This window comes from Cygnus olor, chromosome 9 (assembly GCF_009769625.2).
Source record: "Cygnus olor isolate bCygOlo1 chromosome 9, bCygOlo1.pri.v2, whole genome shotgun sequence".
Lineage (NCBI taxonomy): Eukaryota > Metazoa > Chordata > Aves > Anseriformes > Anatidae > Cygnus > Cygnus olor.
In genome coordinates, this window is record NC_049177.1 from 9,095,223 (window position 1) to 9,117,136 (window position 21,914).

Consider the following 21,914-nt stretch of genomic DNA (forward strand, 5'->3'; position numbering starts at 1 on the left):
TCACTGAGGATGTTTGTGAATAGGCTTCATTTCTGAAGTTTTTCTGTGCAGTTACATTTTAAAGGATACAATAGGTCATACAGAAAGTAGTCTTTTGTTGAAGGGGTGATGAATGATTGAAGCTCCTAGTTTCTTAGAGTGGGTTTCTCATGAGATGTTGTAATTTTGCTTTTAAATATACAGTTAAAAAAAATTCCTACGTGACTGAATTCCCTGCTAAGTACATCTGGGTACAATGGATTCATGCAGCAGAAAAATAACTGAAATTTTTGGCAAAGTAGGGGACAGAGGAATAGGAACAACTGAATAGCAAAAGTTTTATATTGTATCTGTAGCAGACATTCGTGTGTGTAACGATTGATGTTTTGATGCATTAGGGTTGAGAAGGAGGTTGGTGGAATGGAAATGGCCCATGAAGGAATGATCTGGAGTCTGGCATGGCATCCCCTTGGACACATTCTCTGTTCAGGCTCAAATGATCACACCAGGTATTTCAAAGTATTTAAAGAAAAGATCTAAGGGAATGTACACGCATTTAGAAACTGAAAGGGTGCATGACATTGGTGAGCAAAGAATAGATCAGGATAGTTTGGATACACAACCAGTAGGGGAAGCAGAGAGAACTTATTTAAGTGGGAATGCACTGATGTGTTTTACATGAAAAGGTAGAGTGTTATCTCACTTGTCTTTCACCTAAGGAAGCCTTAAGAAATGAAAGGTTTGGGGATTGTGTGAGTTTTGAAATCTACTGAGAAACTTGTTAAAAAGGAAGTATTGTTTTTTGGCAAAGAAATATTCCAATCTCCAGTGTTTTTCCCTCGGGTCATCTGCTGGTCATGTCTGTCTTTTCACATTACAAATGTATTTTGAGGCATGTAGTTTGTGCTATGAATCTTTTAGGTAGAATATGCTGTAAATATGGAGTATTTTATAAGCAGAGTGATTTTTTGTGTATAGATATGTGCTTTGACAGGGTTAGTTTTATGTGAAGAATGTATGTAAATCAAGTGGTAAGTTCTTGGAACGGGCTGGATATCGGTGATACTGCTGCACTGTACTTGCATCCCTTATGCACTGAAGCATCTTCTGAATTGTATCTATACAGTTCAATATGGTAATTGTTGGGATTATTTTGTTTGAACCTCAGAGCTGATGTTCAGATGCAGTGCTGAACTTGATGAGGAGGAGCTGAACCCTTGTATAATCAAGATACTAAAATTTAAATAAGCAAGCAGTAGTTACATTAAAAGTACTTAATATTCTTGACTTTCTACTGAGATCATATGACTTCCTTTTGACAGCAAGTTTTGGACTCGAAATCGGCCTGGAGATAAAATGAGAGATCGTTACAACTTGAATCTGCTGCCTGGAATGTCAGAGGATGGTGTGGAGTATGGTAAGGCAATTTCCATGAGTATGGAGAAAAGAAGGTTTGGAGTTAGGAACAAGCCTAGGGCATTTAGCTGACATTAGAATGCAGCTTCTGGGTAAGGTGATGAAACAGTATAGTATTGGTGACTAGCTAGATAAAGGTATCTTTTTTTACATAAATAATCTTATTCCCCGTGTTATCAGCAAGCACTATTCCAACAATTTGTCTTCTTTTATTCTACAGCTCCAGGAGGTAAGACGTGCTCTGTCAGTCACAGAAAGGAGGTTTGGCTCTCCCTTTGGCACTGTCTCCAGATTACTTTTCTTCTTGGAAACTTCATGAGACTGCAAGACTTTCCTCAGTCCTGAACTACACCAGGAAGACCTTTCAAATTATTCAACTTGACTCAAATCTTTAAAATTTTACCCTCCTCCCTCTTAAGAATTCTTCTAATTTTGTGCTGCTCAGGGTTGCCCAGCTCTACAGCATGCCTCAGCAACCTTTTAATTCCCAGGATTGTATCTGTTTATTAATGTTTCTTATTACTTGCCCCTTTGGGTTTGGGAATGACAAAATGCATTATTTTAATCTGATTTAAGTTTTAAACTACATGCATTTGTTGTAACAAAAATGGGAATGGGTATGAGATGATATTTCCTTTTCGGACCCCCTACGCTAAATATCACTTTTCTTAAAAGTATATAATTTCTGTTCTTTTGGGGTGTTTTATGAATCTGAATTGTCAATTCTTTTAATATCTGTAATTCATGTATGAGATCTAAAAACTGACCCAGCAGCTGTGAAATGCATAATGGTGTCGATGGAAAAAGCATGTGAGAATCTGAAAGAATTAAATTATAATGTAAAGCAAAAGTTTTTCAAGTATAAATATTTATTGTTTTCCTGTAGATGATTTGGAACCCAACAGCCTAGCAGTTATCCCTGGGATGGGAATACCCGAACAATTGAAAATAGCCATGGAGCAAGAGCAGATGGGTAAGTAGTAGCTATAGGGAGGCATTTTCCTGAGCCATCCAGATACTGTGTGACTTCTCTTTCATTCCTTTCACATAATTGGGTAGCACAGCTGTTGTTTTTTGAGGTTCTTAAATGCATATTTTCAATGTAAAGGAAGAGTTGAGAACCTCGTGGTCTCTTTTGTTAAATAAACTGTAAGGAGAATAACAAGATTACTCTGTAACCTGTATTGCACTGTATGTTTTTCCTGGTGTTAAAGGGAAAGATGAGTCCAATGACATTGAAATGACAATCCCAGGACTGGATTGGGGAATGGAGGAAGTAATGCAAAAGGACCAAAAAAAGGTGCCACAGAAAAAAGTGCCCTATGCAAAACCAATACCAGCACAGTTTCAGCAGGTAAGTACTGATAAACAACAAACACTGGAACCACTTACAATCACAGCTTCAAAAAGTTTGTGGCTGTTGGAGTGTTTGGATTTCCGACATCATCTCTTGTATCAACATCCAGTGCAAAATAATTTACCACATTAGTTAAATTATTATTTAAGGATAAAATATTTGGTTAAATCCCCTGTATCCTGTATCTGTATGTTAAAAGTTTGTAAGATATGGATGTTTTATTCAACCTAATCTTCAGCTTTTGAATATCCATAATGTTCAGCATTCCGGCATACCTTTTCCCAGTGCAGTGTTATATTATATTACATGTGTAGCATTCCTTAGTATTAGTATTAATCTTAATCTTAAGTTTACTTATTCTTCGTAGGCATGGATGCAGAATAAAGTTCCTTTGCCTCCCCCACCTGAGCCACTGAATGATAGAAAGGAAGATATTAAGCTGGAAGAGAAGAAGAAGACACAGGCAGAGATTGAACAGGAAATGGCAGCACTTCAGTACACAAACCCACAACTCTTGGAGGTATGTATGTAAAGCCAGTTATTCGCTGGAGCTCAGCACCAAAATGTGTAGCTTGCTTTTGTAGTCTTGTTTTCGCTTTTTCTCAAATACGTCTAATTGAATGAGAATTGGATTCAGTGCATGATGCTATGATGCCACCAGTAAGGTTTCCACATTTCAGTTAGTTATACCTGTTTATGGATCTCTGTAGTTGTATTTCTGTTAATTAAGAGAAAAGTACTAAATCTTTCCAAACTCCTGAGGACGAGATGGCTGCTTCTGATTTTTAGTTGTTTCATGTTTTTCTGTGCTTAGTTGATTTTCTGGTTCACTTTTTTTTCTATTTTTTTGGACAGCAATTGAAGATTGAGAGACTTGCACAAAAACAAGCTGAGCAAGTGCAGCCACCACCTCCAGGAGGTTCTCTTCATGGACCCCAGCCTTTTCCAGGGCAAGGCCCAATGTCACAGATGCCTCAAGGATTTCAGCAGCCCCTTCCACCTCAGCAGATGCCAATGAATATGCCTCAAATGGGACCTCCTGGTCCACAAGGACAATTCAGGCCTCCAGGACCCCAAGGACAAATGGGACCTCAGGGTCCTCCATTACATCAAGGAGCTGCAGGTCCTCAAGGGTTCATGGGACCACAAGGACCTCCAGGCCCCCAAGGACCTCCACAAGGAATGCCACGGCCTCAGGATTTACATGGACATCAAGGAATGCAGAGACATCCTGGCCCTCATGGGCCAATGGGGCCTCCAGGTCCACAGGGTAATGCTGGTCCACAAGGCCACTTAGGACCACAGGGCCTACCTGGGTCTCAGACTCATTTAGGACTGCAGGGTCCACCTGGCCCACAAGGTCACTTGGGTCCTCAAGGTCCGCCTGGTGGTCAAGGATTGCAAGGGCCACCTGGTCCCCGAGGAATGCAAGGACCTCTTCCTCATGGCATGCAAGGAGCTCCAGGATCTCAAGGGATGCAGGGTCCTATATCACAAGGGCCTCTGATGGGACTTAATCCAAGAGGGATGCAGGGTCCACCAGGACCCAGAGATAACCAAGGACCTTCTCCACAAGGGATGATGATGGGTCATCCGCAAGAAATGAGAGGCCATATGCAAAGTGGTTTACTAGGACATGGTCCCCAGGAGATGAGGGGCCTACAGGGACCCCCGCCTCAAGGTACAATGTTAGGACCGCCGCAAGAATTGCGTGGGCCACCAGGTCCACAAGGCCAGCAGGGACCTCCACAAGGCTCTTTAGTAGGGCCTCAAGGAAACATGCAAGGACCTCAGGGACAGCCGAATCCTTCAAGGGGGCCGCACCCTTCCCAGGGCCCTCTGCCTTTCCAGCAGCAGAAAACGCCTCTGTTGGGTGACGGGCCTCGTCCCCCGTTTAATCAGGTACGTGTCAATCTGTATAACAAGGAGAGTGTGCAGAGTGTAGGAACGGTAATGTCACGTGGTACAAATGCTGAGCAGGAGCGGAGGGTCTGGAGGTTAAATGGATTTACAAGATACATTTAACAAGATCCGCCTCAAGAGAACCTAAATGATGATGAAAAAAGTTACGGAGCTTGGAAACAGCAGAAGTAACGGGAGAAAAGGGATTACTAGAAATACTGATAGAGAAATCAGTATCTGTTAGGAAAAATGTAACTATAAGAGAAACTCCAGATTTTTTACTTAAAGGATGCTGAATTGTCTTAAATGTGGTATTTCCTAGGGATGTAGGTAAGCACTAACAAAGGTTGAATTTAAGCAAACTGAACATAAGAAATGTGTTAATTAAAACAAATTACTGTTGACTCTGAGTTGTCCCAGAGTAGTTTATCCAAACTATGGAATGAATTTGCTATAGATGCTGACACACCTGGAATCAGCGTAGGTCTGGTTGAGCTTTCCAGTTCAAACTAAATGCACAGGAGCACAACTATCCTGCTTCCTACACCGGTGTAGAAATTGTTTCACCACCTTTATACCTTCTGGGCCACGAGTTAAGAGATCAGCTTTGCGTGCCGTAGCTTGTTACTGTACCACGTGCTGCAGAATGCAAGGAGGGGGCGCAGGTATCGGGCAGGGCTGGGTAGGACCAGCCCGGGGCTGGTGGGGTGGGCGCTGTGCTGGCAATCAGGTGGCCCTGTGTGGTGCTGCCACGGCACTCAGCTCCAGCAGGGTTCAGCGGCTCCGCACTATACCTGCACTCAGCTCACCTGGCATACTGGAGAGTGTTGTTTGTAAAGGCACTGATTAAATTTTCAGGGATTAAGTCTGGTTCAGCACCATCCCGTCAGGTGCAACATGCTCTGCCCTCTTCAGCACCGTTATTATGGGGTTATTCCATCTTGTAATCACCACAGATATGGAGAGCTTACTGTACTTAGTACTCCTTACAAGTTCCCTGTTATCATGGCACTGGTTATGTACTTAAAACTTCTTGTTTATCTTCAGATTTAAGGTGAATTTTGAAGGGGATGTTTGGGAAACAAATCTAGTTATACAACTTTAAGAAATGTGTTTTTTTTTTTAAATAAAATAAAATTAACTCTTAGACTTGTCCTGAACAGTTCCTAGCTAAAGCTTTGGACAGATATGGGTATACTTCTTCGTGTGGTGTCCAGCACCAATCACAGTAATGTGTGATGACATTGACATGAACTTTTTCAGTGACTGGACTTCAGATGGACCAGAGTAGTCTACAAATTGTGTATTCGTTTGAATATTTTTTCTTACGTATCAGCAATAACTTCCTGCAGACATCTGTAAATGTGTCACTGTTACTGAGGTTTCAGAAACATCCAAGTTAAGAGAACAGGAATTGGTTCCACAAGTATTACTCATCTAATGCTTACTAGCAGTTGTGGTTTTTGCTGTTATCCTCAGGAGACTAATTTCTATATCTAAAAATCCTTACTGAGCATGTGTGTGTTTACATACCTGTGTTGGGCTGTCCTTGTCTGACCCTGCTGTTAACACTCAGGTCAGAATTCAGGAAGTTACTTGTGACAGGTGAACAGTTATTTTCAATAAATACTGCTCTCTGGAAGTCTTACAAATACTTAAAAAAAAAAAAAAAAAAAAAAAAGGAAAAGAAAAGAAAATTTTCACCATTTTTTCCTTCCTTGTTTAGCTTTAGGAGGCTAATGTCTTTAGAAAATGAACAGATTTTAAAATTCATAATGTTCCTGTCAGTTTTTGGTCTTGTTTGCTTCTGCGTGATATGAATATAATGCTAGTTCCCTACCTTGGAAATCTTTAACAGTAAGCTTTGACTTTTTTTGGTCCTAAATTTGATATTTCTCTTCTGTAAATTTGTACAAATTACTGACCTTCCTTTTCAATAGCAGGAGAGTAGGAATATTTATTTGCTTCATCAAGGGCTTGAGAAATGAATACTGCATATTTGTAAAGGTTAATCTTTGTATAAGATAGCAGTGTTACCTGCAGAGGTTTACTGCAGTTGTGTGGGCGAGATGCACATCTCTTCCTGAGTGTGGGATCTGCTACTTCCTGCAAATACGTAATGGAACAGAAAACTGGTTGAGAAGGAAATTGCCTGAGATATGGTTTGGCAAATTGTATTCTGGAGATAGGTACGTTGGTACTGAAATGCAGACGGATAAATACAGAGTGTTCCCAGCTTAGCAGAAGTGCTTTGGAGCCTTTTTTTGCTATTGCTAATTCAGAATAGTTGATCGTCCAATATCTAATCCTTCTGGTTAGATGTGCATCTCACTTGCTGGTTGGGTGAGTCTCGTCCACACAGCGGCAAACTTTCGGAACTTGTGTTTTACTTGAAATGCATTTTTTTTCTTTGGGTCAATACAAAACATTCTTTCCCCCTTGGGCGCATACGTTTAACTACTACAGATGAAGTGGCTGTGCTCTTTGCACGTAGAGGCCAGACAAGCCAGTAAGGTGGAACAGTTTCCTTTGCCGCCCCGGCTTACCTGAGCTGCGCAGAACCTCAGCACGCCCCGGGGAGCCCCGAGCTGGCCGTGCGGCAGCGGGAGGCAGCTCAAACACGGCTGCCTCCAGGTGCCGGGCACGCAGGGCCGGTGGCAGCTCTGGGTGCAATCCGTCCTTCCGAGCTGTGCAAGTTAGTTTTCTGTAACGATTTTGGGACCCATAATGTATTTTAAAATGAAAGGCATGTAAGAATGCATTGTTATGGTTCTGTCTGTCTTGTCAAAGCAGAGTTTGTTTGGAATAGAGCGTTTTGGCAAACACTGGTGAACTTCATGTAGTGCCTACTAAGAACTGACGATTTGGTTAAACAACAGTGACATGTTTAAGAAGTTCAAGAGTTTATTGTTAGTTAACATATGTTAAATACATCAGAAATCATAAAACTCCAGCAAGGTTTTGGTCAGGAATGGCAGAAGCACTGTGACAGCTGGATCTTTCCTAGACAGGCATTTCATTTGTTCTGGACTCAGGTTGTCATTCATTCCCTAGGAAAGTTGTGTGCTTTTTTCTTTAATAGACATTGGAAACAAGCCTTCCCCCCACACCCCCAAAAAAAATGCATTACAAAAATACTCAACGCAAAGGTGATGTTTGTAGTACATGTTTTTGTGCTTTTTGCCACCTATATTGCAGTTCAATATAAAAGTCTAAGAATATAAAAACAGTGTGTAAAAACGGCATTTTAAGATATGATAGGAAAAATGCTCAAATGAACTTACTGCTACTCTGCAGCACGCACACCCCCCGCCCCCAAATAGCAGTATTTCACAAAAGCAGGTTCAGACCATGAAAATCATTTAACTTAGATTCATGGAGAGCTGAATCAGTACAATTACAACAAGGAAGTGTAGTTTTCAGTGTATTTGCAAACTGCCTGCATCTGGAAGGTTTTTACCAGCCAAAATGCAGGCCAAGTCTAAATCTCCCATTTGAAACATTTTAGGAAAAAATACTGTGTGTTTAGGGTTCTCTTGTATGTGATTTAGGGGGGATTTTTTATAAACAGAAAAGGTTTTGTGTGCCAATCATGCAAATTTCAACTGTCTTGTTCAGTGATACGTTTTTATTGTTGGATAATATTGCTAGGCAGTAAGTTGTATACATGCCCCTTTCTAGTTTCAGTCAAATACAGTCCCCAGATGTCGACTTTTTATCTGGCCTTTCTTGCTGAAAGGCAGAATGAGATGGTTCAACCATGTTGTTTCTCAGCCATGTTTTCATATTGGGTCCAGTGTAATTTGGTACCTGCAGAGAAATCTTTCAGGGGTCCGTAACAGTGGTGGAATTTAAAAAACATTACCTTATCCTTTAAAACAAACAAACAAAGAAGATAAAAATAACCAAAGGCTTTACATCTACTTTAATTTTTCTTTGGGATGCTGAAACTTCCACAAACCTCTGCTTACTGTGTTTCTGCCTGAGAATAGCAGGTGACTGCAGCTTCTGCTTTTAGACCTGTCATTGGTTAATAACCCATTAACAACTTGTCTTGTTGTGCTTAGCCAAGCATCCTAAGGGTTTTAATACTTCTCTTTTGATTTTAACTTTAGAATCAGGAAAAACAAAATTGACCAGCATGTTAAAAATTAAACTCATGTATTTCCATGTTAAGCATTTACACAAGTTTATAGCAGAGATTCTCTGATACCACCAGCAGTAGTTGGTGGTTGTTCCCCCACCCCAACATTGTTAATATTCTTATTTTTTTTATTGTTTCATGTTTTTTTGTTCATTTCCAAAGCAAGCTTTTGGTCCATGTAGCTCTTTAACAGCATAAAAATCAGTACTTGTATTTTTCAAACAAATACACACAGTTCCCTTGTCTTTTCTAACAGGCAAATAAAACGTGAGCTTTTATCATCTTTGGTTGTCGTGGATAAAAAGTCAGTCTTTGAAATGCTAAATTTTCTATAAAATTATGTATGCTGCTCAGACAGGGAAGGAAAAGAAAAGCGTTAGTGATGTGAGCCTCTGAAAAATGAGGCTGAAACCACTGGAAAATCAGCTGTTCCTATTGTAAGAAGATGTGGTCTTTGTTTAACCAAATAAATTTGGCTTACCCCCTTAGAAAATGCTTAAAAGCAAAAATGTTCATGCATGCTAATTCATATGGCTTCTCTTGTTATATGCTAATAGGACGGACAGAACCCAGGTCCTCCACCACTGATACCAGGACTGGGGCAGCAGGGAGGACAAGGTCGTCTTGGCCCTCACAACCAAGGACCTGGTCTTAATAAAGGTAATTAAATACGTTGTCTGTTCTTCTGTGAGTAATTCTCCAAAAGGAAGCTGTTGAAGTGCAGTGCCTCTAGATAGAAAAGGTTACAGCAGAACAAAGGGCCTTTGCTGAGAGGGAAGCTTCCGTAGGCTTGGGCTGGAATACAGAGGAAAAGTTTTTCCCCAAAAATTGTTTAATGTGAAATGTGTGGTGTATGCTTTCTAGAACTGTACAAACTAGAGCATCCTAGAGCATTTTTAGAAAACATTACAGAAATCTGCTATGATTTTTTCCCTCAAGGTGACTCCCGTGGTCCACCAAACCATCACATGGGCCCTCTCTCAGATAGAAGGCACGACCAGAACAGTGGTGGTCCTGATCATGGGCCTGAGAGAGGGTTGTTTCGAGGTGGCCAGGAGTGGGGTGATGGTAGAGACAGCAGGGGCATGCCAGATAGACGAGGACCTCACCCAGATTTCCATGATGACTTTGATCGACCAGATGACTTCCGTGACGACTTCCATCCAGATAAGAGATTTGGCCATCGATTACGGGAATTTGAGGGGAGAGGAGGCCCACCATTGCAAGATGAGAAATGGAGACGAGGTGGACCTGGGCCTCCCTTTCCTCCTGATCACAGGGAATTTGAAGGAGGGGGTTCAAACCGTGGCCCTCCTGGTGCTTGGGAAGGAAGGAGACCTTCAGATGATAGATATCCACGGGATCCTGAGGATGCACGGTTCCGAGGAAGACGAGATGAGAGGTAAGGATACATCAACTCATTGTTTTGGGGTAAGGGGTGAATGGAGGGAATTCTTTTTTTCCTGGTTTCCTTGTCATTAAGGAGTCTATCTGTTTCAGATTTATAAACTGGAAACCAATAAGGAAATGAAAACTCTAATATACCTGAGTATAGAGTCCATAAAATCATTCAGTAATAGAAGAAAACTTGAAAAATGGTCATTGTACACAGCAGCTTCCGTGTCTGTAAACAGTAAGTAAAGAGAAGGGAGGAAATTTGTAGAGAAGATCCAGTGACACAGGATGAAGATTTGAGATCGTTTTGATGAAAATTGAGAGGAAACTTGAAGGTTAAAGTGACAGACTTTTGAACACTAGAAGTGGAATTTGAGACTTGTCTCCAGTCACAAACCACAGGATGACTGTGGAGACTGTAGAATGAGATGTAATATACTTGTAAGGAGCAGAAACAGTGATCCTGCTATCAAATATAAGGGGCAGAGCTACAGCATCTGTTGGACTGTTGAGACTATTTTCTCATGTTTTTGCTTGTAGGTATTTTATTTCTCTTTCTGACTGATTTCTTAACGCCAAACGAAGAACTCAAAAATAATCTAGTTTATAGCAATGTCCATGTCATTGCTCGCAGTTTCCAAATAAATCACAAAGGGATGACTTTGCTTCTAGTTATTACTGTAAATATGGAGGAATTACTCAGCTGGCAAGATTACCTGTCATTGAAATTGCTCCAGATTTATGCTAGCTTAATGGAGTTAAATTTGGCCTCCCAGGTCTAAGCCTCTCACTGACCACCAACTCCACATGTATAAAAATGTGTACTTGTACAAATATATTGTGGTCTCCACATAATGTGAATTTCGTGTGTTTTAGTTGCCTTTTTAATCATTTTCTTACATTCCTTTTACTTTGCATCTATACAGCTCTTCTTTTAGCTATTTTCTACCTAGCTCTGTAAAGACGTACCTTCCTTTTGTGTGAAGAGTATGAAAAGAAATGAACAGTAACTAAAAGAAGGTAACAATTAAAGCCATTTAAAAAACAAAAGTAAAAATAGAGAGAATCCAAGCTGAATGGTCTGCATTATATAATTCTAAAAGACATAGCAGACAACATTTTTAGAAGCTCAGTAGAGACTTTTGGATCTTATATTGGAAATGTGTAGGGACTGGGAAGTATTTTTTTATTATCCTGATTTTAAAAAGGTTTCAGGAAGAGAGTCCAGGAATGTTTTGACCTGTGAATCTGACTTCTGAACTAACAAGAGTCTGTTTGTCACAGTGCAAGTGTTTGTACAGACCATTTAGTTTAAAGAGAGTCAGCACAGGGCTGTAAAAGGCTCATTGTGCTTACAAGCTTAATGAATTCATCTGAGTGAAGGTGAATTAGATGCCATTTACTGCAGATGCGGAAGTGAACCTAAGAACCCCAACTACTCACTTAGCTGACTTGGTTTGGAATTTAGATTGTAATTGGTTTGATCAAGCATGAGAGGGAAGTGTATGTATGTGTGTTTCTCTCTAATTTCCCGTCCTTTTCATCCCTGTCCTGTTCTTACTCTACCTGTGCCTATCAACATGATGCTTCTACTGCAGAGACCTGCCTCTTCCTGCCTGCTAATCTGCAGTGTATTGCTCTGTACATTAAGGTCCTAGGCCTCAAGGAAGAAGATCTGAGAGCAGTCAAACAGGAACTGAGCCCTATACAAGGCAGGGTTTTACATGTGACTGATATGAAAAAGTGAAAAAGGATATACAAAACACAATATTAGGAGCTGTGGCTATGTCAGGCATAGGCATGATAGATTTCAGAGCTAAACTTTGTCCATGAGGTTGCCTGGAAACAAAAGGCAAGGCCCTATTCCTGGTAGCCATGGGACCTCGTGTTGCAAATCTTGGTAACTTACAAACTAAGCAGAATCACACCAAGTCAGTATTAAAAATGGGAGACCCTCTAAAGAGTATCTAGAGGACTGTGCTGTTTCAAGGCTAAACAATGTTGCTATGTGGTTATTTGAACCATTGGTACCTGAAACTGTTCAGTTTGTTTTCAAAAATCATCCAGGTTAATGTAAAATGGTTCATTGTCCATATACAGCACTCCCTCCATCCACTGATGCTGTACAGGCACAGCAGCCTCCTTTCTGTATTGTGTTTGTTTTCTGGGAGGTGGAGACAGACCTATTGTTTTTAATTAAAAAAATGTAAAAGTTTAAAAATATTGTATTGTGTTATGACTACTGTTAAAATATTTAAATTTGTAATTAAAAGGTTAATGTTGTTAAAATTCTAAATAAAAGTATCTAAAGTTTTGCTTGTAATAGGATGCACTGTGTCGTTAATGAGCTGGGGAAGGGGATGCTGCACAAAGCCACAACCACCTGAATATTATGGTGCTGCGGTTTGGCCAGTGTGGAACTGGGAGAAGAGGGGAGGTGGGGGGCATCAGTGTGAACGGGGAAAGACAGAGCTCTGCATTATCACTGCTGTCACTGAGGGGTGGGCAGGAGTAGTGTGGGAACGCACTGCGAGGACTCCTAAACCACTGTGCCAGCGCCACCTAAACATCCCAGCTGTGCTCGCACAGAAATTGTAGGAGCTGAGCTGTAACCTGAGAGAGCCCTAACAACCGGTTGTAGTGCACACCTCTGGAGTCGCAGTAATACACAGAGCACGTATGCAGTTTGACAAGCACTACAAGTGTTTAAACCAAAACTGCTAGTATTCACGCAGCCATCTATAGGCTTACCTGAAGTGGCACTGACAGTTAAGAAGGAACCATTCTCCTCTCTGAAGGTCTGTGTTTAAAGCCCCAGTGTGATACTGGAGGAACTATACTTATTTCAGATGAGATGCAGAACCCAGTGCTATCAAATTACTGAAGATGCCATGGTACTTACAAGAAGGATATTACTGACTTCAGGGTCATAACTACATTTTGCAAAACAAAATTATTCGTTACTGCGGTTGGATAAGCTGCTCTTGAGGTTGTAAAGGCCACTGTGCACACTGCTCAGCGATCAGCATCCCTACAGAGCCAAGTACAGGCTAGAATCATTTCCTAAATCTGTAAACTTAAAAAAAATAATCTAAGAATGGGATGAATAAGAGAATGCTCTAGCAAAAGAGTCCAAAATCAACAGGAATTTATGCTGGAATGTTCACTGTAGCCTTGACTCTCATTGCTTGTATTTTTTCACTTTTTGATCATTAAAAGGGAAGGGAAAGTAAGACCATCACAACTAAGGGAAATTCACTTGTCTCTTTCCTTACCCTACCTTATATCTATCATCACTCGGTGATTTTTTGTTTCCCTTTTCATTAAATTAATGCAATATATTTGACAATATTTTTTTCTTGTGTGAAAAAACAACATAGCAGAAGAAAATGAGGAAAAATATTAAAACAACAAAGTTCGCAAAGGCAGAAAATAAGCACTTTTCCACCCACAAATCCTATTTGAATGGTTGTATGGTGCTATAGTATTAAGTGAAACAGTTCAGAAAAGGATTATTAAGCTGAAGCTATCTCAAGTTTATCCATGTAACTTCTGCCTATAAACCACATTTGTACCATGTTCTTTCTTGTAGCTTCAGAAGAGGAGGACCCTCAAGACATGAGGGCCGGGGACCCAGGGGGAGAGATGGCTTTCCTGGTCCTGAAGATTTTGGGCCAGATGACACTTTTGACTCTCCAGATGAAAACTCAAGAGGAAGGGACCATGGTGTTCGGGGGCGAGGTCGTGGTGCACTTAGAGGTGAGGGGAACATTCTTCCACACTGAAATACAAGGATAAGGAACCAAAGATATTTCTTGGGCAAATTTCAGTAGTTTCATGAATATGATGTCTCTTCTCATTCTTGTTCCCTGCATCTCTTACTGCTCAGGGGGCCGGAAGGGTCTACTTCCTACTCCCGATGAATTTCCACGCTTTGAAGGTGGGCGGAAACCAGAATCCTGGGATGGAAACAGAGAACCAGGTAAAAAAAAAAAAAAAAAAAGTTAAGGTTTGCTTCAAATAATAGACTAGACTTCTAAAACATAATCACTTCAAGAAAAAAGACACTATTTTGCCTGTACTTCTTATGCTCATTGTTAGTCTTTTATCACCAGAGAAACAAAAGTTAGTTCCTTGGACTTCTAACTTCAGGAAACACTTAACCGTCCAGAATTTTACTGTCACGAAATGCAGCAGTCTCACTGAATAAAAAATGTTTGTGGTTTTAAAATCTTAAGTTGAAATCTTATACAGTCCAAAGCTGCATGTTGTTTTTCACCTGTGGGTGACTGAGGCATAACTTGTAGATTTTTGAGATATGTATTAATGCCAATAGGAATCTTTCTCTTTGATGCCATCTTCTTTATTGTTTGCAAAAATAATGTTTTTAGCTGCAGTGCGTGACAGCATATTGATACTAGTATTTGTGTTACTAAAGGAATGTATATAATTACATATAGGGTCAAAACCAAAATTTAGAATGTCATGGAAAAAGTGAGCACAAATGACACATGAATAATGAAGGTGAACTTGTGATCATCTCTAAAATACGTGAAAATATTTATACTGAAAAGAAAGCTTTAAATCCATCACTACTTTCTTCCTCATCATCTTTTAAACCTTTCTTATCTTTAGATTTCTTGCAACTTATTCATCTAGTGTTTGCTTGTTTGCCTTTTTAGCAGGTGGGGGAAGCTTTATGCAATTTTAACTCAAAATTTTGTGCCCTATAGCATGGAAAGTGTATACGTTTATATGACTGCTTCTGAAAATGAGGGATAATGATCAGATGAACATTACTTAATGATCCTGTTTTTTCTCATGATCAGGTCCTCGTCCAGATCATCCTCCTCATGACGGGCATTCTCCAGCTAACCGAGAACGTTCTTCTTCGCTCCAAGGCATGGACATGGCCTCATTGCCACCACGTAAACGTCCCTGGCACGATGGACCAGGGACCTCTGACCACAGAGAAATGGATGCTCCAGGCGGACCCCCAGAGGAGAGGGGCAAAGGTAAAAAGTCCCTTGTATTGAAAACCTTATGTAACACTGGCACATTTTTCAACAGTAGTCTTACTCAGAATTTCTTTAAGAATCATAAACTCTTGACATACACAACATACACAGATGCAGCTCTGGAACTTAACTGCTGCAGAGTGCTTTTTAAAATAAATTTTAAAAAGTAAAATGCTGCTTTTCTCGTTTTAAGCCTGTCATTCACTAATTTAATTCAGTGATGTCTTCCGTTTTAATTGATCTTTATTATCTCTGAATGTCACCTCTTACTGTATCAAACTTCACGTTTCCAACCTGAACTAGTTCTTCTCCATGTCAGAGCTCTGATCTGCTCATCTTTTGTCTCTGGAACGCTGTTCTGTATCTTTTACTATCCTTATTATCTTGCCTATATCTTTTTCAGTTTTAAATGGGGTAACTAAGAATTGCACAAACTACTTAAGATGTGGTTTAACCATTAATTTCTTCAGTTCACTTGGTTTTACTGTATTTCCTCCATTCTTTCCTAATAGCTCCTGATAATCACATTTGACTTTTTAACTATTACTAAACATTCACACGACACTTTCTTCAATTAGCTACTGCAACCCACGAAGTATCTTCTTTGGAGTCTAAGAGCTGGTTCAGAGCCTATGACTATGTATGCAGTTTCCAAAATAATCTTAGTAGCCCCACACCAGTTCTTGGGCCCTTTTCTTCTTATAAATCTGATTGCCGTTATCTTTTTAAATAATGTCCTTATACTGATTACCCACTGTTCTGTAGCGATTAGTAACCCTGATCCTTCTCAGTTGCTTCCAAATGTGGAGCTGCCAGCCTATAGTTGATATTTTTGTTGTCAGTCCTCTGCTGCACAGCTTTGCCTTTGATGCCATTCAATGTCATCCTGCTTCTGTTATTGTAGTTCCAAAGCTCATCTAGTTTAGAGTGTATGCCAATCCTCTGTGTGGACTGTATTTCCAATGTTGTATTAACAGCAGGTTTCGTCATTAATTCACAGATGTTTTTAGTATAACTCCACTGGTAAACTCCCTCTGTATCATTATTTTTTCTTTCAAAACAGAATGTTGTGTTTTCCCAGTTAGCCATAGCACATATGTCCATAAAGCACTTTTACTATTTATTTTTTGAAAATACTGCTTCTGTTATTTTGGGTTAATGACCTTTTTTTTTATTATTATGATTTTAACTTACATATCAGTACTAAAATGATCTGTGAGAAGTAGAAAATCCTGAAGCTCCTGGAAGTAAGAGCTTGTGTAGTTTATATTCACACATAGTAATAAAATAGAGCATCTTCCTATTATTTCTAGAAAAAAAATGGAATCTAACAGTAACGTTACTCATTGTTCTCACCACCAACCTCAGCTGATCCATCAGTGCAATGTTGTGTTTAGGAGGAAAAAAAAAGATATTTTGCAATAAACATATACAAAGAACCACAGATGGTCTTGAAGGATAACAATCAGGCATGCCTGGCAGTTTTGAGGACACCATGACTATCGTTGATCTGACTTATTTAAGTACTTGCTGACTAGATCAGACATAATCTCCTATAATCCCCAAAAGATTGTTTGATTGCTGTCCATCTTCTGGACTGTCACAGAGATACTGAATCTATGTAAGAAAAAAATTGATAGAGGGAGCAGGCGAAAAACTACAGGTCTGAACTATACTCAGTTTCTGACTGTTTGTATCACCAGAGAGCTACCTAAGCAACAGCATGTCTGAGAAGAGGTGTGGCTTCGACTTCAAAATCAGTAATATTGTGCTTCATTTTTAGGACGTGGCAATTCAGGACCTTCACAGAGAGTGCCAAAATCTGGGAGGTCTAATTCTTTAGATGGAGACCATCATGATGGATTCCACAGAGATGAAGCTTTTGGTGGAGGACCTGCAGGAGGCAATAACCCTTCTAGAGGAGGAAGGAGTGGAAGTAATTGGGGAAGAGGAAACAACATGAACTCTGGTCAGTCAAGAAGAGGAGCATCTAGGGGTGGTGGAAGAGGCCGATAGAAGAGGCTTTGACTGGGTCACACCCAGTCCTTGCTGGACAATATTTAAATAGACTGCTACTATGGACTCAAAGAGAAAGTAACCCTGCAACAACACAAACCTGGATTCTTAACTGGGATAACTGAATGTGCATTAATTAGTTCCTAACAAGGGTCTTTTCCTAGATCAGTCAACTGCTACTAGCTGCAGTATTGCAGCTAGCTTTCTGTTTGTCCTCTCCATCCCTGTTTTCCTCGCCTTCTTTTACCTACTTTGTTTTGTGAAGAGCTGGAATTTTTTTTAGTGTTGAGACATGGAGCACCTCCACAGATTTCAGTTCACCTCCAGACAGAAACTTGTTTCTATATGTACAGTTTGTCAGAAGAGTTACGTTGTTTTTTTTGTATGAATACAGAATGTAATTTGTGCAAAAATTAACAAAAAAAGTCAACACTGTGTGATTCTTTACTCACCTATTACTATAAAGTGTCATCATTAAGCAAACTTGTGTATCAGATGGAACAACAGAACTACCTCCTGCAATCTCAACTGTTTAAAATACTAACAGCTTATTCCTAGTTTTTTGGTTTATCATGTACAGAGAACTTTTTTTCACCTTTAAACACAGCTGTCTATGAAAACAAGTGGTGCTGACGTTAAAATTCCAAAACACAGGAAATCACCGCTGCTTGCTAGTCTATCACCCTGAAAGAGAAAAACGTGGAACACTGTTTAGAAAAAGTTGTCATAGACATAGTGTGAGTTATAACCTGGACTGCTAGCAAAACAGACAGCACGACAAGTATTGTCATTACACACTTCATCTGGGTGAGTCAAATATATGTGTTCGCAGGAGCAAAACACTTTACACTTAAAGAAATTGGGGAAGAAGTTTAGGAGCTTGATTAATAGGGATGCATATGTTTTACAGTGGCTGTAGGATACATTGCTTAAAGATAGGGGTGTCCAGCAGAGTGATCCATTCAAATACTGAAGTGCAAACCTTGATAGTTGATGGCTTTCATCTTAACATTTCCAAATACTTTTAGGGTATGGTTCCCTAGTTTTACTGGGGGGGAGATGAGCAGAAGTTATTTCTATTTCCCACATTTCATAATAAAGCTGCTTACCAACCACAACTTTCCAATTTCCCCATAAACTGTTCACATCAATCATCTCCAGTCACCAGGCTCCTGTAATGTCTAAAGCCTGAATAAAAGGTTTATTACATAAGGAGATACTCTAAAGGCAGCTCTCAGAAAGGTCCTAAATTAAAAGTATAGGACAAAGTATAACAAAAACTATCACTACCTGACTTTTTTTTTCTCTCCACGTGAATTTCAAAGAATGGTTTCTGTTGGAAGGGACCTTAAAGACCACTTAGTTCCACCCCACCGGCCCACAGCTCAGGCTGCCCCCAGCCCCATCCAGCCTGGCCTTGAACACCTCCAGGCATGGGACAACCACAAGCTGCTCTGGGCAGCCTGGGCCAGTGCCTCACCACCCTCATGGTGAAGAATTTCTTCCAAACGTTTAATCTAAATCTACCGTCTTTTAGTTTAAAGCTGTTAGAATATTCACGATAAGGCAATGTAGGCCTGTAGCTGACAAAGCTACTGCAACAACATAGCAATACACAGCAACTATTAGGCAGTCACATTGTGTTTTAAAAGACTGGCTTAAGTCCTTAGAATCTACCTTTTTTAAAGAGATCAAAGTGTAGATGCTAAACTGCTGTTCTCTTGATTTGGTCATGACTAGTTTTTTTTCTTAGTTTTTAATTTGTAGCGTGCAAAATGGCATGTGAAAATTATAATAATTAACTGTGATCGTTAGCCTACAACATCCTTCTGAGAGTGCTGTAATGAGACAAAAAGATCTGAAAGGAGTTGACTGGGGAAAAAGCTGAGATGCACCTGATGTGGCAGTTTATCCTTTGAGGAAAAAAAAATACATTGTTTTTACCTCTACCTGCAGAGGGGCTGTGGTTGCTTTTGGCGTACCTCATGGAGTTAGGATCTCTCTTTTAAGTTTTGATGATTAATGCTGACAATTTAATCATCAGCAAAGGAGAAAGCCTTTTTTTTTTTTAAATATAAGTCCTATGTATTTTGGATATGCGGCTGAAAGTGACTTTTTCCTAGTAGTCATATTTGATTTAGAGGATGAGCTTTTGGCCCTTAATTAAGCTACAGTCCTCTGCAAAAAAATAAGAGTGTACCTAATAACAGGAAACACAGGTTTCTGTATTTAGACAAAATGGAAAACGCTTATTGTACTTGGTGTTACATTCTTCATGAGTGCCAGCTTTTTAAATTAAATAAGATTTTTGAAATAGTCTATGGCCAGTCAAGAGAAAACTGGACTGTTAGCTAGCTTTCATATAAAATCTTGAAGACCACAGCATGTCAGAGGAGACAGAAGAAGGTTCCCAGTCTGACTACTGAAAAATGGATGAAATTATTTAATGGGAATATGCTTCTGTCCTCTCCAGGTAAAGTTCTTTCACCAGCACTGCATGTAGAATCCTTACGCTCTACCTGCTAGTTTACAGCTTCACCTTGTCTAACACTTATTTTGATACTGCTGCTAGAAATAAGAATAATTTTATATACTATAGCTTAGGAGTTATAAAAGTGAGAAGACTAATTTAATGCTACTCCAGATGGCTCTGACTTACATTTTTAAGGAAAAAAGTGACCAGTAGTTGAATGTCTATACTGACATTTGGTACACAAACAGTTTTATTAAAACAATCTATGTACATTTATGTACTCCCATTTAACAATTTTGGTTTAATTAAGAGCAACTATAATGTTAATAGGTTAAACCCTAAGTAGTGATAGCAGACGTGTATTGCAGTGTTTGGCTTTGTGTTGTATGTGAGGCACGTACACTCAACAAGGTATCCACTCGGTCTCTGAAGGGGTTAGGCCAGGCACTCCGTCTATCTGCAGTAATGCACTGAAGTACCAAGCACTCCAGGGACTGCCAGCCACCTCTGTAAAGCTGCTTGGTTTCTGGATTGAAACGGAGCTATGCTAGCTGAAGCAAGCTCTGACTAGTAGCAAATCTGTTTTTGAAGGTCGTGCTGTGACAGCAAGCGGTTCCTGACCAGCTTGAAAAAGTAAAAAGAAACATATATCCAGAAGAAAGTCTTAAAAGCTGAAGCTATCCCTTTGTGGTCCGAGTATTTGGTACCTCACAGCAGCCGTATGGCAGCACTCGCTGCGGAAGCCCTAAGGTTAGCACCTTTCGTTTGATCACCGCCATGCAAGACAGACTACCCTTACAGCTAAGGACAGGCTTTATGACCCGCAGCCCCACCACAGTTGGTTTCACTTACTGGATGGCATTTTAAAGACGGCTTTTCTCTATGCGGTTTAGGGGCACGCAGTACTCATGTTCACTACCGGTCCGGGTGGCTGATGGCTGCGCTGCGCAGCGACCGAGTTTGTGTTCAGACTGGAGGGCTCAGCACACGGGGGGCAACGTTGGAGCCGCTGCCTGGCTGTGAGCTTGCGACCCCGGCCGCGGCCCGGTTTGGCTGCGTGTCTGTGTTGGCACCGGTCAGTCCCACGCACCTCAGCCGCCTGTTGTCCGCGGGGCGGCCGGGCCGTCGCGTCCCGCTGCCGCCGCTCTCACTCACGCTTCGCAGCAGCCACGCGGTCCGGTACTCGCGGGGGGGCTGTGGGGTGCCGCCAGCTCCCACCGGCGCGGGGGAAGCTCCGGAACGCGGCTGCGGGGCTGACTCAGCGGCGAGGCGAGGCGCGGTGCCGCGAGCAGACCCCGGCGGGGGGCGAGGCGAGCGGCGCGGGCGTCCTCCTTCATCCTTCCTCCTCCTCCTCCTTCCTCCTCCTCCTCCTCCTCCTCGCCCCGGCCCGGCGGGCTCACAGCGGCAGCACCCGGCGGCGCAGCGCGGCGCCCCCGATCCCCCCCAGGCGGCGCAGGCCGGCGGCGCCCCCGGGCAGCGCGTCCAGGAGCGCGGCGGCCGCGGCCCCGAGCTGCGCGGCGGCGCCCAGCACCGTGAGGGGGGCGCTGCGCAGCCCCAGCGCGGCGTACAGCGTGCCGCCCAGCGCCGCCGCGTACAGCGCCGGGCCGCGGCCGGGCCGCCGCAGCAGGGCCGGGCCGCGCAGCAGGGCGGCGGCGGCCAGCGCGCAGAGCGAGCCGAGGGACCAGAGCAGCGCGAACTTGCGGGCGCGGAGCAGCAGCAGCGGCGCGTACAGCGCGGCCAGCCCGAAGCAGAAGGCGGCCAGCAGCGCGCACAGCCCGGCCGCCGCCAGCCGCTGCCAGCGCGACAGCCCCGGCAGGCACGGCTCCGCCTCGGCCGCCCAGGGCCAGCCCCAGCCCGGCTGCGAGGGGCCCGGCCAGGCGCCCGCCCCGCCGTCCGCCGCGTCCTCCTGCTGCTGCTGCTGCTGCATCGGCGGCGGCTGCGGGCCGGCGGCGGGCGGGGCGGGGGCCTGGTGCCGCGCCAGGTACTCCCGCAGCTGCCGGCCTAGGTCCGCCATGGCCGCCTCGCCCCCGGCGCTACCGCGCGCCGCCCGCCCGCCCCGCCGCCATCTTGCGCGGCGGCCGCATCCGGGCTCGCGGCCATCCGCGGCCGGGCGGGGCGGGGCGCGCCTGCGCCGTGCTGCCAGGCGCTGAGGCGGCACCGGGACCGGTGGCGGCGCTCGGGGGCCGCCGCGGGAGGAGCGCTCTGGGGACTCGT

The 21,914-nt window shown here is 42.4% G+C and overlaps 2 protein-coding genes across 9 annotated transcripts in view; one reads left to right on the top strand and one right to left on the bottom strand.

Annotated features, from left to right (window-relative positions):
* The window catches only part of WDR33 (WD repeat domain 33), a 71,315-nt gene extending 50,637 nt beyond the window's left edge, over nt 1-20,678 (top strand). For 2 of the 8 annotated variants that reach the window (XM_040567609.1, XM_040567608.1), the window contains exons 11-23: nt 378-488; nt 1,302-1,396; nt 1,616-1,624; nt 2,282-2,368; nt 2,610-2,749; nt 3,120-3,272; nt 3,608-4,654; nt 9,356-9,458; nt 9,738-10,200; nt 13,786-13,952; nt 14,083-14,175; nt 15,023-15,208; nt 16,995-17,644. In XM_040567609.1, the coding sequence (XP_040423543.1) occupies nt 378-488; nt 1,302-1,396; nt 1,616-1,624; nt 2,282-2,368; nt 2,610-2,749; nt 3,120-3,272; nt 3,608-4,654; nt 9,356-9,458; nt 9,738-10,200; nt 13,786-13,952; nt 14,083-14,175; nt 15,023-15,208; nt 16,995-17,227 (2,887 nt within the window). In that variant the 3' untranslated portion in view covers nt 17,228-17,644. Of the gene's footprint in view, nt 1-377; nt 489-1,301; nt 1,397-1,615; nt 1,625-2,281; nt 2,369-2,609; nt 2,750-3,119; nt 3,273-3,607; nt 4,655-9,355; nt 9,459-9,737; nt 10,201-10,298; nt 13,585-13,785; nt 13,953-14,082; nt 14,176-15,022; nt 15,209-16,994; nt 17,645-17,821; nt 17,911-20,551 lie in introns of those variants that run through there. The other 6 variants (XR_005822657.1, XM_040567610.1, XR_005822658.1 and 3 more) reach the window with 6 other exon arrangements.
* SFT2D3 (SFT2 domain containing 3) lies at nt 13,709-21,744 on the bottom strand. Its single transcript, XM_040567628.1, has 3 exons — nt 20,553-21,744; nt 17,823-17,911; nt 13,709-14,152 (listed from the first exon to the last, which is right to left on the bottom strand). The coding sequence occupies exon 1, from the start codon at nt 21,712-21,714 to the stop codon at nt 21,097-21,099; it is 618 nt and encodes a 205-aa protein (XP_040423562.1). The 5' UTR covers nt 21,715-21,744; the 3' UTR covers nt 13,709-14,152; nt 17,823-17,911; nt 20,553-21,096.
* Nucleotides 21,745-21,914: the final 170 nt, after the last annotated feature.